Source organism: Pundamilia nyererei, unplaced genomic scaffold (assembly GCF_000239375.1).
Source record: "Pundamilia nyererei isolate P.nyererei 1_Seehausen unplaced genomic scaffold, PunNye1.0 scaffold00008, whole genome shotgun sequence".
NCBI lineage: Eukaryota > Metazoa > Chordata > Actinopteri > Cichliformes > Cichlidae > Pundamilia > Pundamilia nyererei.
In genome coordinates this window covers 5,147,568-5,161,435 of record NW_005187409.1, presented here as the reverse complement: position 1 = coordinate 5,161,435, position 13,868 = coordinate 5,147,568, and the positions used below count along the sequence as shown (strand labels likewise).

At 40.2% G+C, this 13,868-nt stretch overlaps 2 protein-coding genes across 3 annotated transcripts in view; both read left to right on the top strand.

Annotated features, from left to right (window-relative positions):
- The window catches only part of pmt (phosphoethanolamine methyltransferase), an 8,455-nt gene extending 5,112 nt beyond the window's left edge, over positions 1 to 3,343 (top strand). For both annotated transcript variants that reach the window (XM_005723112.1, XM_005723110.1), the window contains exons 7-12: positions 840 to 929; positions 1,033 to 1,122; positions 1,216 to 1,338; positions 1,462 to 1,593; positions 1,882 to 1,998; positions 2,126 to 3,343. In XM_005723112.1, coding sequence (XP_005723169.1) covers positions 840 to 929; positions 1,033 to 1,122; positions 1,216 to 1,338; positions 1,462 to 1,593; positions 1,882 to 1,998; positions 2,126 to 2,236 — 663 coding nt within the window. In that variant the 3' untranslated portion in view covers positions 2,237 to 3,343. The remainder of the gene's footprint in view (positions 1 to 839; positions 930 to 1,032; positions 1,123 to 1,215; positions 1,339 to 1,461; positions 1,594 to 1,881; positions 1,999 to 2,125) is intronic.
- Positions 3,344 to 6,977: 3,634 nt separating this feature from the next.
- LOC102214458 (MORC family CW-type zinc finger protein 4) overlaps positions 6,978 to 13,868 on the top strand; it is a 13,088-nt gene continuing 6,197 nt past the window's right edge. Inside the window, exons 1-10 of the mRNA XM_005723216.1 lie at positions 6,978 to 7,096; positions 7,232 to 7,304; positions 8,320 to 8,452; positions 8,690 to 8,910; positions 9,200 to 9,347; positions 10,171 to 10,324; positions 10,892 to 11,020; positions 11,620 to 11,739; positions 11,834 to 11,937; positions 12,153 to 12,281. Of these exons, the coding sequence (XP_005723273.1) occupies positions 6,995 to 7,096; positions 7,232 to 7,304; positions 8,320 to 8,452; positions 8,690 to 8,910; positions 9,200 to 9,347; positions 10,171 to 10,324; positions 10,892 to 11,020; positions 11,620 to 11,739; positions 11,834 to 11,937; positions 12,153 to 12,281 (1,313 nt within the window). The 5' untranslated portion in view covers positions 6,978 to 6,994. The remainder of the gene's footprint in view (positions 7,097 to 7,231; positions 7,305 to 8,319; positions 8,453 to 8,689; positions 8,911 to 9,199; positions 9,348 to 10,170; positions 10,325 to 10,891; positions 11,021 to 11,619; positions 11,740 to 11,833; positions 11,938 to 12,152; positions 12,282 to 13,868) is intronic.

Below are 13,868 nucleotides of genomic sequence, written 5' to 3'. Positions count from 1 at the left end.
ACATCCTGGTTACATCAGTCTGTTTCCTTACCACAGTTCACGGGTCACATGTTTGGTCCTGGAGAACACACTTACCTCAAAAAGTGAACCGTCTGCTCGTTTTTTCCCAAAACATTTAAGTACATTTGGCTTCACACTGGCAAACAGACGCAGCTTCAGCAGAAAACTAACTAGCCAACTAACCAACCAACCAACCAAAGCATGCAGGACCTGTGCCGCATTAAGTTGGCCAAAAGTTAGCTCAGTTCGGCTTTTTAGGATTCTTCTCTGCTGAACATTTGATAAAACTCAGCACTTTCTATTAAAAGTTTATTTCTGGACTGCTTTGCTTAAACCGGTCACCATTTTTTCCAAAAAGTTTCTTCAACCTTAAAATCGTAATGAATTCTGGGATAGGGTGGGCCACGAAGGTCTATGTCATCTGATGCCATTTTTTTTTTGACATTTTAGTCTGATGCCAGAGGCTGTTTTGAGCTCATGTCTGAGGACGTTTTTCCTGAGACCTGCAGATGTCCTAAAACAGGGGTGTCCAAGGTTTTAGATGTGTCCTTGATCCAACACAGCTGATTTAAATGGCTAAAATTCCTTTTCAACATGTCTTGAAGTTTTCCAGAGGCCTGGTAATGAACTAATCATTTGATTCAGGTGTGTTGACCCAAGGTGATATCTAAAACCTGCAGGACACCGGCCCTTGAGGCCTGGAGTTGGACACCCCTGTCCTAATATGTACACCGTAGTGGCCTCAGTAACTATGAAATAAAAGTTTGTAGCCAAAATAACCTTTACAAAGTTGGCCTCAAAGCCAGGCTGAATCAAAGACAACATTTTTGTGCTAACAGGAGTTTGTGGACCTGCTGAACCTGAAGCCAGGACAGAAGGTTCTGGATGTTGGTTGTGGCATTGGTGGAGGAGACTTCTACATGGCAAAGGTAAGAGCAACCAAGTCACAGGCCACACTTACAATGTTGATTTTAGGGCACTTATCATTATTGTAAAAGCTATAACTGTGGCAATTATTATGTGATTTTTCAGGCATTTGGAGTGGAAGTGCTCGGCTTGGATCTGTCAGACAACATGGTGGACATTGCAATAGAGAGGGCAAAAGCAGAGAACGTTCCATCAGTACGTATGTTATTCTGTTGATTACAACACCAAAGTTAATGACTGGACTAATGATTTATTTCCAAATCTTTAATGGTATTTACTGTTCCTCAGGTGCGGTTTGAGGTTGCCGATGCTACAAAAAGGACATTTCCAGAAGATTCATTTGATGTGATCTACAGCAGAGACACAATCCTGCACATAGATGATAAACTAGCCCTCTTCAAACGCTTCCATGTGTGCATCTCTTTAAGTCTAAATGGTTTCATTTCATGAATTTCCCAACTTTTCTTGTAATTTGTAGAGAAAAAATGATACAGCACTAAATGTAACAAACATCTTGTTCTTGTTGATATCCAGTCATGGTTAAAGCCAGGCGGACAGTTGCTTATCAGTGACTATTGCTGTGGGAAGAAGCCCTGGACCCCAGCATTCGAGGCCTATGTGAAACAAAGAGGCTATGTCCTGTATACGCCTTCAGAGTATGGCAAGGTAAAAATACTCGTGTATAAAAATGCTAGTAGTTTAAAACTTTGGACTCTTTTCTAATATGTAGATTATATTTTCTGTTTTTGCAATTCAAAATCCTGTTTAACAGTATAAGCAGTGCACTGATCCACTTATGAGTAAATGTGTTTAGAAGAATATAGAAGCAGCCAAATTTTCCAACATTACAGTATGTCCAGAGAATAGACTTTGTGTGTATGTACTACTGCAGTCCATCAGTTGATGGTGCTGTCCCCACACCGCTTAATCCCTCCTCTGCCTCCCCATCTACAGTTCATTCAGGAGGCTGGTTTCAGCAAAGTTCGAGCCGAAGACCGCACAGCCCAGTTCATCGAAGTGATTAAGACAGAGCTGCAGAGAGCAGAGGCCATTAAAGATGAATTTATTAAGGTGGGAATGCACAACCACAAAGTTCACACAGTGTGTCAAAGATTGCACCTTCATAATTGTGTTACGACAGAAAGCTAAATTCCTCCTTTAGTGTGCCATCCAACACACCTGTATCTTTTCCCTGCAGGAATTTTCTGAAGAGGATTATTTTGCAATAGTGAATGGATGGAAAGAAAAACTGGAACGTTCCAACAGTGGAGACCAAAGATGGGGACTTTTTCATGCGACAAGAGACTGAGCTGTTGAAGCTCGCCGTGTTAGAGATAATAAAAGAAAAAAGAAACAATGTTTCTGCTACATTATTCTTTTTCTGGGTATCCTGTTGTCTTTAAAGCAAATCACTGACAACTCTTTCATTATTTTGTGCCAATATACCTTTAACTAAGTGATCTACACTTTGCCATCTTGCATTTCTAGTGAGCAAATATTTTTGGGAGTATAACAACAACGGAGTGTAAAAGAAGGTCCAGACAACTGCACAAAGTAATCAAGGTTTATTCTGATTAAGCAGGTTGTTGGTGTCCAATTACTTAAATGTAAACAAGTTGAAATGAGTTCTTGAACTAAAAAAAATAGCACTGTTCTCAACCGCAGAGGCAAAATCAATTGACAGCAGATTGATTTTTGAAGGACGATGCAATTAATTATTTCTAGTTAAATTAACAGGTGCACGAATTAGTTAACAAACAGTGTATTGCAACAAGCTTGAGTAGCTAATACTGAGCAGATAAACCTGAGGAAAACAAATTCAACAGGAACCAGTTAAACTGGTTGAAGCAGTCAGCTCATCTTTTCTGAGCTGTCTGCATTCTCATGACATCAGTTTACAGTTTAAAACCATCAATTGGAGTTGCAAGTATTGCAATTTGCTCATCTGGCTGGATTGCCACATTAGGTAGCTCCACATGTTTGATTTGGCAGAGTTTCATGCCACATGCCCTTCCTCATGTAACCACAAAGAAACTTCCATCTCCATCCAGGAAAAATAACTAGAGATCTTTTGTTTGGTAGGCAAATGTGTAAACCGCTACAATAAGAGCCACGGTTGGTAAAGCATTGCAACACCTCCTAAATCCCAAATGTTTAATTAAATACATAGTTTATCATTTCTTAATAAAAGCTGGAATAAATCAGTCTCATGCATTCTAAAGAAAAATGCCAATAAATAAAAGATAAGTACTCCGTGTTTAACTGCTTCTTCAAATATTCTTGTATGCCACATTCATCCACTGTGCAGATTTGCAATAATGATTCTGATCCATTTTTAAGTTTGTGTGTTAACGCAGCAGATTTTCCTAAATGCTAAAAGTCTTCGTAACACTTTATAATGCCACTGTTAATAAAAATGAATCGCTAACTTTAGTTAATAGTGTATTACAACAGTCATTATTATTGCTGCTTACTGTTTGGTCAATAGCTGGTTTGTAAATCACTGTAAGTTTGCAACTGACCGTTATAAAACGTGTTTGGCTATAATAAAGCTGAAGCCTCTGTTTCTAATACAAACCAATCAATCATGACCAGAAGCTGTGGCTTGTGTCCTCTTTCACTTACAGTTTAATTTTCATTTCGGTTAGGTTTACAGAAAGGTTGTGGTTTGATTTGAAATACAAGTTAGGAGTGAAACCCCTGTCACTATTGCCATGACACACGCATCACTGCTTTACACCCAAGCACGCCTTGTGTGTAATAAACAGTAGTATTTTATGTCCTGGGAACGAAAAGGAAATATGTCATCAGTGATTAAGCCTATCCTACAACACATATATTTAATAAAATGTAATATTGATTCTACAATTATGGCTGTTGGCAAAAAGATATTTCTACAGTAAAGCAATGAATCTTTTTAATTTGAATGGTAAAATATACTTTGCTGCGTAGCCCTTGTTAGTATCGTTTTAGATCCATTCTTACCTGAAAACACTGCCTTAATTCAACAGGGCACAGATTCGACATGCTGGTGGAAACATTGCTCTCAGATTTCACTCTGTATTGGCCTGATAGAATCACACAGTTGCTGCAGATCTGTCGGTGGCACATCCAGGATGCAAATTTCTCATTTCACCACAGAGGTTCCAAAGGTGCTCTATTGGATTGAAATCTGGTGACTGCAGAGGCCATTTGAGTTCAGTTATTAACTCGTTATGTACAAACTTAGTTTATATGTGGACTCAAACACTGTATTTATCATTCAACAAATATCAACATGCAGAATATGAAAATTTTCTTGTCATCAAAAGCTAAATAGTTATCCAAGTCACTACTAAGTAACACTTACAATATTTATAAATTATGATTTATAGCCCAAATCATGTGGTTTTTGATTTTTTTTATTAAATATTCATTTGCATGTATGAGTTTTAAAATTTTTATTCTATTTTCTATATCCATACATCCATTATCTTATCATTATCAGGATTGTGGGGGAAAAAACCTCACCAAAACATGGTGAGGTTTTTTTTTATTTGTTAAAAATGTACTGTGTAATTTAACTAGGGGGAAAAATCACACTGATGATGCAGAAGTCTCCAAAACTGACAAAACCCATGCATCAAATATGATACTCTAGGCCTTAAGGGGTTAATGCGGGCAGACACAACGTGCTTCACTCAGTGTTCTGCAGGATGTTTATTTCTATGGCATTCTGTGCCCTCTCCACCTAATGACGTCTGTGTTTACAGGCACACAGTGTTTTAACAATCAGGCCTCATTCGTGCTATTTTTGTCATCGCTCTCTATTTTTCTGCATTTCCTTTATTTCATGTATGAATCCACAGTGAATGTGGGACCTAACATTCTACACAGACCTAAGTCATCTTGTTTATGGCAGACTTCGTATACAAAGATATAGATATATTTATATCAAAGATAAAGATATATTTACTGTTCCAAGTATATCTTGGAACAGTAAATTACACAAATGCACTCAAATGAAGAGTTCATTTCTGTGCCTCTCTGATATGATTCCTATAGAAAAAACATAACTGACTACATACATACACAGTATATTTTTACAAGGTTTCAGCACTGACGTGCATTCTTCATTTTAAATGGCCATAATAACCTGAGCTCTTTTATTGGGAATGGGAATGAGTGCTTCAGAGCGAAGTACAGAGCATCTCCCTGTCACCAGGGTTACTCACTGTAGCCATGGTTACTCATTGTCAACTACGTGTGCAGGTTGAGAGGAGAAAGTGCTGCTGTTTAGGCCTGGCATTACTTTGAGCAGCATGAATGATTTTAAGAATCAATAGATTTATTTGTATTTTTCTCAGGTTTCTCTTGATGGTCTAAATAACTTTGTTATGATAAATTATTTTATTTTATTTTTTCAGATTAGGCCTACGTGAGAAAATGAAGGTCAGACAGGGTGTGAGGAATATGTGTGAATCGCTGACTCAGTGTGTGAGATACAGATTTGTAGCAACGAACATGTCAGAAGCACTTCACCAATTCACCCCCCTGAGTTTGTATCTAATGCAGTGGCCATTTCATGCCCTGTGTCTGCTACAGTAGCAACAGGAGGCAGCTCCTTCCACCTGCGCCTCCCCCTCACTTTGTCTTTTTTTTCTAAAAAAAAAAGCTTCTTCTGCTGAAGTGCTTTAGCTGGTTAGCAACCACCAGTTTGTCAGATCCAGACCAATCACCAGTGACAGCTAACAGGTGCTGACGTTGGACCTAAAGGAGGAATGCTCTGCTGTGATTGGTCGGACAGAGATGGGAGTGGGGCTTCGCCCCAGATAAATTGTGGCAAACACATACCTAAATACAGGTTTCCTCTAATAAACATTTCATTCAGCCGGGAGATCAGAGGGTACTGAAAAAACATCTGGAAGTAGAGCCCCGAATACCCATGGGTAACGACAAACCTGTGTTCAAGAAACCAGTTTGAGATGATTTGAGCTTTGTAACATGGCGCGTTATCCTGTTGGAAGCAGCCATCAGAAGATGGATACGCTGTGGTCATAAAGGGATGGACATAGTCAGCACCAATTCTCAGGTAGGATGTGGTGTTTTGAACAACTAAACTAGCTAAAGTAGTAATAATGAGGCCAGAGTGTACCAAAAAATATCCCTCACACCATTACACCACCTCCACCAATCTGAAACATTGACAGGATACAGCACGGATTCATGCTTTCACATAGCTTACACCAAATAACTACTGAACGTTGCAGCACAAATCGAGACTCACCAGACAGGTCAATGTTTTTCCAATCTTCCGTTGTCCAATTCTGGTGAGCAGGTGTGAACTGCAGCTTCAGTTTCCTGTTAGTATCAGCAAACCACTGCGCTGCACTTAGCTGACAGGAGTGGCACCCGGTGTGGTCTTCTGCTGCTGCAGTCGATCTCCTTTAAGGTTCCATGTGCTCTTCTTCATACCTTTGTTGTAACAAGTGATTATTTGGATTGTCTGGATTGTGCCTTCCTGTCGGCACGGCCACTCTCCTCTGGCATCAACAAGACACTTGAACCGCTGTGAGTAGCAGAGAATTGCTGAACACAGATTTTTTTTTCCCCTTTTCAGACCATTCAGTAAATGTTCAGTAAAGAGAAAGTTGTATGGGAAATTCTCAGTACAACCTCAGATATTCAGACCAGCCCATATGGCACCAAGCCACATTCAAAGTCACTTATATCACGTCTCTTCCCTATTTTGATGCCAGATTTGAACCTTCAGCATGTCAGATCTGTTTTAATGATAGTTAAGGAGGTGTGCCTAACACAACGGCCATTTACTGTAAGCATTTAGCTGATTCTGCAACTGAATTATTATAATTTTTGAATGAAAAAAAACCAGCCCATTTCAAACACGCGTTATAACAAAGTAACAATAAATCAACTTGGTAATAAATGCAAGAACTTGGTAAAACGTCATATTAACATAAGATCTGCAGAAAGAAATACCTCAGCTTTGTCTCTTTCAGACTGCTCGAAGCGCGACTTCGGCTGACTTCCTTTGACACAGGCCCCGAGGACGCGCCCACTGCTCTGTATGGCTACGTACCTGCGCACGGAGAGCTCACACGACGAGAAGCAAAATATTCAGACGAAAAACATGGCGAGGTTAAGTGAGCATGGGATTCGCCTGAGTTCTGTAAGTATTTCAGATATTTGCTGTAGAGGATTCGCATTTGTTTCGACACTTTAGAAAACGTTCGCTACAGCGGCTCACAAAAAAGAGCAAGTGAAAGTTTAACTTATTTTTTTAAATTCTTTTTTTCATTTCCAGATGAGTCCTTCCTTCCTGAACAGCAACTCCACAAGTCATACCTGGCCTTTCAGCGCTGTGGCAGAATTAATAGGTAGGCAATAAGAAATTTCAGGCATAATACAGAAACGCTCCACAGTCCCCTGCACCTGTTGATGCAGCTTTTCGTGGTTTCTTTCGCACCGCTCTTCCGCTATCGCGCACAAAGTTGGCGTGTTGAGCAGACATTTGTGTTGGTGCAAAAATGGACCGAACGGACTTCCTCTTTCACGAGTTTGCGCTCACACGCCTAAAGACGTGTGCTGGCAGCTGCAGACGCTGTGTTGTGGTAATAATCCCTTCGTAAAGTAAGGATAGAGGAGCTCTGCAGTTTGAAATCATAGTGCTGAGATATTAGTAACTGCTCAACTGCAGTGAGGTTTTCTGCAGTGTCGGTACTCTTACTTCTCGTGAGCATTAACAGAATCAGTTTGGATTATTTTTGACAAAATACATATAAAACGTATTTGTAAATATGCAGCAGTAGCTTATTTGCGCCTTTATGTGACATAAATGGATCGTGTCTGGGCTGTCAACATTGCCATTCCTCCACTCTGTGCGCTCTCATTGGTTCAGACGTGCTGACCGTCTGTTGGCTGCTGAGGCTTTTTTAAAAACCGGAACAGCGAAGGGAGTGCGCTGTAGAAATGCATTCGCACCACTGTCACACGTGAAAGTACAGGCTAAAGTTTAGAAACAACAAAGGGAGCCACGTGCTTATTGGAATGAGCTCGCAGTAATTCGCAATAACCCTGCAGAAAGTTCCAAACTCTGTATGTTCGATGTTTGTTGATCATGGTGTGATGCAATTAGTGGCTGTGCCCCACATTGAAGTATAGATTACAGCACATGCAGTAGCATCCAGAGATCAGCAGTGGAGTTGTAGATCTAATGATTTGTTCCTGCAGCATGAGTCTCCTTCTCGGATCTATAATGTGCAGTATCACTTTGACTATGCCTGCAGGAAGTTCACGTTGTAAAGAAATATAAGGAAGGCATTAAAGAAACTAGCCATCCCATGTGCTTCTCTTGTTTTTCTTATTTCCAATTTTCTGTCTGTCGTCTTCTAGACAATGCCTCAGACCCCGGTGTGTCCGCTAAACAGTTCTGGATAGATGTAGTTCATGAAACGGATCACCTCTGTCTGTCTTTCATCGATAATGGCAGCGGCATGACCCCCAACAAACTGCACAAGATGCTCAGGTGAGACACGTGTGAAGTTCACACACAAGGAAAAAAAGAAACATAGAAAGACACAGTAGTGCTGCATACCGATTGTGTTCCTCTTTTCTGCATTTAACCTACAGACACACACGCGCAGTTTCCAACTGTGGCCTCACATGTGCCGCTTTGTGTCACATTCACACATTAGGCTAGTTTTGTCTTCTCAGCTTGCTTCTCGGTGTTCGATAATTAACACTTGCTCGCTTTTGTGTCCAGCTTTGGTTTTACAGAGAAGGGCTCGGGGAGGGCCAGTCAGCAGGCCATCGGGGTTTACGGGAACGGCTTTAAGTCGGGCTCCATGCGCTTGGGGCGTGACGCGCTCATCTTCACCAAGAACGGCGGCTGTCAGACTGTGGGGATGCTGTCGCAGACCTACCTGGAAAGCATTAAAGCCCAGGCTGTCATCGTCCCCATTGTCCCTTTCAACCAGCAAACCAATATCCTTCACAAAGGGACTGGGAAATATTAGGATACAATATTAGGTTTACTTTGTGAATTTGCTGATGCGTAGGCGTTCTACATCAGTATGACTTCCTGATTTTTTTAGTGTGAGAACTGATGAGATCATTTGAATGGCACAGGGTGTGTGGGTGGGGGCGGTGGGCAAGGGATGACATGAATTAAAATAGGCCAAGTTTAAGGCAGATAACAGGAAACAAATATATTATGTAAATGTGTTTATTACCATACATGCTCCCTTATGTTCTGACCTTAATTCGGTGTTACAGTTATTAGTTGTGACCGAGGATTCACAGGCCAGTCTGACGGCCGTCCTCGACCACTCGATCGTCAAATCCCTGGAGCAGATACATTCACATTTTGACTCAATTCCCTCCAAAAAAGGCACCAAGATATTAATCTGGAACATCCGCAGGTCAGAATCACATGTTCGTGTTACATTAAAGTTGAAACATGATAAGATACGAGTGTTCCACACGATAAACATCTCCCTTCCACCACTAGCAGTTTGATGAAGCCAAATGTGTGAAATCTGTAATCTTGTTAGATAACTGTCATGATGTCAGTCATTTTGTCGAACTCTGTACAACACAGCAGATTAGCGCAGACCTTATTACACTGTTTCTTTAGTGTCAGTCAAGTCAAAACATCTCGGTTAGAGTTTCCAAGTTGGCGTGTTGTGACCATTGGTTGAAAATACCACATGACACTGAGGAGTGTGCAAGCACAGTCAGTATCAGAGGGAGGCAAGTGGGTACAAAAACACATATGTAGTATTTGTATAAGCATGGTTCTAGGCAAATCTATGCAAAGTGACCCACATTCAAATGGAGAACAGAGAACCTCCTAAATTGAAGTTTTGAATTTTCTCTTTTCCTTCTTCAACTAAAATTCTTAGAGAGAAATGGTCGACTGAAGTCAGGTTCTTGTAAAGTGGCAAAAAGAACCAGGTCAGGTTTCTCATACCTCCTATTTCACTTCCTCTTCATGCTGGAGAGAGAGATGATCACCACAATGAGTATAACCATCCAGCATTTCAAGTATTGCCCTGTGATTCAAATCCTAGTAATTAGACACAGGCGGTAAAGCCATACAGTGACTTTGTGTTGCAAATCGTTCCCAATTAATGAAATGTCTTGCAAAGCCATCTGCGGAGCTTTCTAGACAGCCATTACAGCGTGTGCAGTGAAACACAATTACATGTTCTAACAGCTGCTTTCTTTCGTGCTATCCCGAAGAGCTAAAGACGGTAAGATGGAGCTCGACTTTGAGACCGATCCGAATGACATTCGTTTGCCTGAGATTCAGATCGAAGAGTTGAAGAAGGGGCTGAAGAATAGCGGATCCTTGAGAACTGAGCAGAACATCCCAGACATGCATTACAGTCTCAGGGTGAGTGGGTAAAAAAACACTTTACCATCTGTTATTATGTTAGAGCCTCTGTGGTCCATAATATTAATATTTGTCAGGGCTTGGGGACCTGTTCAGGAGGATTTTAGTGTTAAAGGTTGTGATCAGGGTTAGAGAAAAATTCAGGGTGTAGTGGTTGTGGTTTACGTGTGGGTTTAGCCATACAAGTGCTGTGTGTGTTGGGGGCTGGGTGTAAGAGTGTCTTCCACTTTTTGGCAGACACTGAGTACCTCCACACTACTGTAGACAAACTGTCAACCTTGTGGTTTTGTAGTAACACTGCCCCAGTTTCATTAAAAAAATGTTTTTTTTTTGCAGGTTTCAAATGATAATTCGCAAATTCTAAGAGTTCACTTTTTGTTTGTAAATCATCTTTTTCATGTTTCAAGATTAAAAAATAAACCCGCTGGTGAAAAATGTGCGTTCACGAGTGGATTTCAACCGACAAAAGAGTATTTCATATTTAGAGTTTTCAGTTTTAAGCCTCGCTTGTTTTCTTTCTTTTTTTTTCACCTTGTCCGTTTTATTTGCTTTGCATGTTCATCACAGGCCTACCTCAGTATCCTGTATCTGAAGCCGAAAACACAGATCATACTGAGGAGGAAGAAGATTCAGGCCAAACTGGTAGCGAAGAGGCTGATACACATTGAGCATGACGTCTACAAACCCCACTTCAGTGTATCCTTATGCTATGTGTGTGTGTAACAGCCAAATTCAAGTGTAAACAGGAAGTGGGATTCGTGTGACTGTTGGAGATGAAGCATCTGTGTTACTTTACTGGGGTCTGGTAAAAAAGTTTAAAAAAACACACACACACACACTTTTGGTGCTTAACAGATGTTCATGAAGGGAAAATCCAAACAAGCTTCACAGTGCCAGTTCATGCGGTCTCATATCTAGTTATTATTATTTTTTTAATCTTTTCATGTCTTCTAGAGAACTGAGATTTTGAAACTGGGGTTTTGTGTTATCGTGCCAGGGATCGGTTCAGCGCCCACAAAACCGAATTTTTAATCTGAACTTTATCTGTTTGCCTATCTAATATATGAATGCATGCAACAAACCAGACCTCAGGGGTAGGATAAGAGTTATGAAAATTCTGAATTATACTCTACTATAATTAATAATAAGGTCATTAATAATAATTGCATGAACAATGTTACATTTTTTCCATGTTTTTTCTGTTAAAACAGTTACATTAGTAACATCCCTTTAATTATATGAAAATTGCATCATTATTCTAAACTTTGTCAGTTTTCTTAACTGGTTTTTGTCAGAAAGACAAAGTGAAGGTGACCTTTGGACTTAACCCAAAAAACAAGGATCACTATGGGATTATGATGTACCACAAGAATCGTCTCATTAAGGCGTATGAGAAAGTGGGCTGCCAGCTAAAGGTAAAGTAAAATAATGTTGTGTGTTACAAATACTGTGGGGCTACCCTGGGTACCTGCCTCTGCTTAATAAATGTCACTCTTAAATTTCCTTCAGACTTCGGGCCTAAGAGCGGGCATTGGCGTCATCGGCGTCATTGAGTGCAATTTTCTGAAACCTGCTCATAACAAGCAAGACTTTGAGTACACCAAAGAGTACAGGTAACAAACAGTAATAAATCAGCTAGTTGCTTTTTTTGTTTGATTGTTTTGTTTGTGAATATGAGCTGTTGAGTTGGAATAAATAGTTTCATCCTGTATGTACAAAGTTAAGAGCGAACGCGGTAATTTGATCGTGTAATCTTCAGTTCATTTCTTTTTCTGTCATTGTCTTATTTTAAACACATTTACAGTTGTTTCCTCTTTTTACTCCCAAGACTGACCCTCGGAGCTTTGGGCCTAAAACTCAACGACTACTGGAAGGAGGTGACAGAGAAGAAGGCCAGAGAGCGAGAGTTTCAGGCTCTAGACAAAAATGAGAAGGAGGTCCAGGAGGATGTCGATGAGTAAGTGTTAACTGTTTTGTTTTTTTTACACAGATGAAGTCAGGGCCAGATTTTGAAAAACAGTGAGGTCAGACAGTGGAAATAGTTGCTGTTAAATTTGCTGCATTATTAGAACGTTAATACTTTATTGTAAGTTATGTGTGATGCTTTCATATTCCAAATTATAAACAAATAATACATTGCATAAACATTATATGTTGAGGCTCTGAATACAGGTTTACAGTATGAACGCTGATAAATAAGCTATGGTTATTTGTCATTTTACCAAGCTATAAATATATAGGAAAAAATGCTTGTTTATGACACTGTTACAAGCTGACATCATTGCAGACTAATAATAATTTCTAAAGTTGCCATTACAAAGTTTTATAGGCCTATTAATGTGGAGTCTGTTGGCTAACTAAGGTGTTTTATACTCAGTGATGTTGCCATTATGAGGGGTGAGGCCTCAGTGTTCTCTTGCATGCCAGTCATTGCTTTGTATCATCAGGTGGTATTCATTGTTGCTGTTCTCACACAAAGGCTGCTGCAGCTGTACAGAGATCAATTGAAGTGGTCATTATGCAATAGGCTGGCTGTGCCCTTAGGCCATTTCTCACATACAGCATAAGCCTTTTTTTAAAATTCAGCTTTAAATTTTATTTCTAGTTCTAAAAAACAAAACTGCGTGGTGTTGTAGTGGTTAACCCTGTCGCCCAACGACAAGAAAGTTCCTGGTTTGAACCCTGTGTGGAGTTTTCATGTTCCTCATGTGCTCGTGTGAGTGCCCTCTGGCTACTTCCTCCGACAAACCAAAGATAGCATGTTAGGCTAACTGGTGACTTGAAACAGGCCATGGATGTGAGACGTGAAGGCTTGAAGTGTATGGAATAAGGTACTGTATGGTGTGTTTTGACTTGTAGTCTAGAGCACCTGGAGTGGTCAGTGAGGCTAGAAAAGCCAGTCCATCACTGGTATAACGAGTATAGACCCAGACCTGATATAGCTGTAGTGCAAACAGTGAACACTCATCCGGTTCATCTGGCTCTAAATACGTGCCGAGTATTAAGTGCAGTTCAAACAGAAAGTCTAAATGTAGAACTCAGAAAGGTAGGAAAGGTAAATAAAGGTTTGGTGACAAGTATAAATAAGTAGGGTGAAGCAGACAGCTAGAGGAATAAAAAAGTAACGGATGCCAAAAAGCTAGACACATGGTAAATAGTACTATCAAAGGAGGAAATAATATAAAAAAAAACCCTCAATAAACCCTTACACTGCGTTCAGTGGCGCCCAATATTATTAGTGCACTGCTTTTCTATACAGGTGGTTTACAAACATGTCACTGCTGATAATCTAACACTCCTCACTCACCCATCAAATAAGATCAGTGTACTTCAAAGCCCCTCTGTTCCACATCGCCGCACACTGTTTTGAGGAAACGTGCTGTTCAACTTGGAAGGGTTTCCCACAGTTTTCAGGTTTTTTCATGACCAAAATGTGGAGTGTTAATAACATATCCTCATTCCAAAGTTCAGTTCAGCCGCAGGCCAGTGCATGTTAGAACTTGGCTATTTATCAAAGTCATAATATCATATCTATATTAAACCA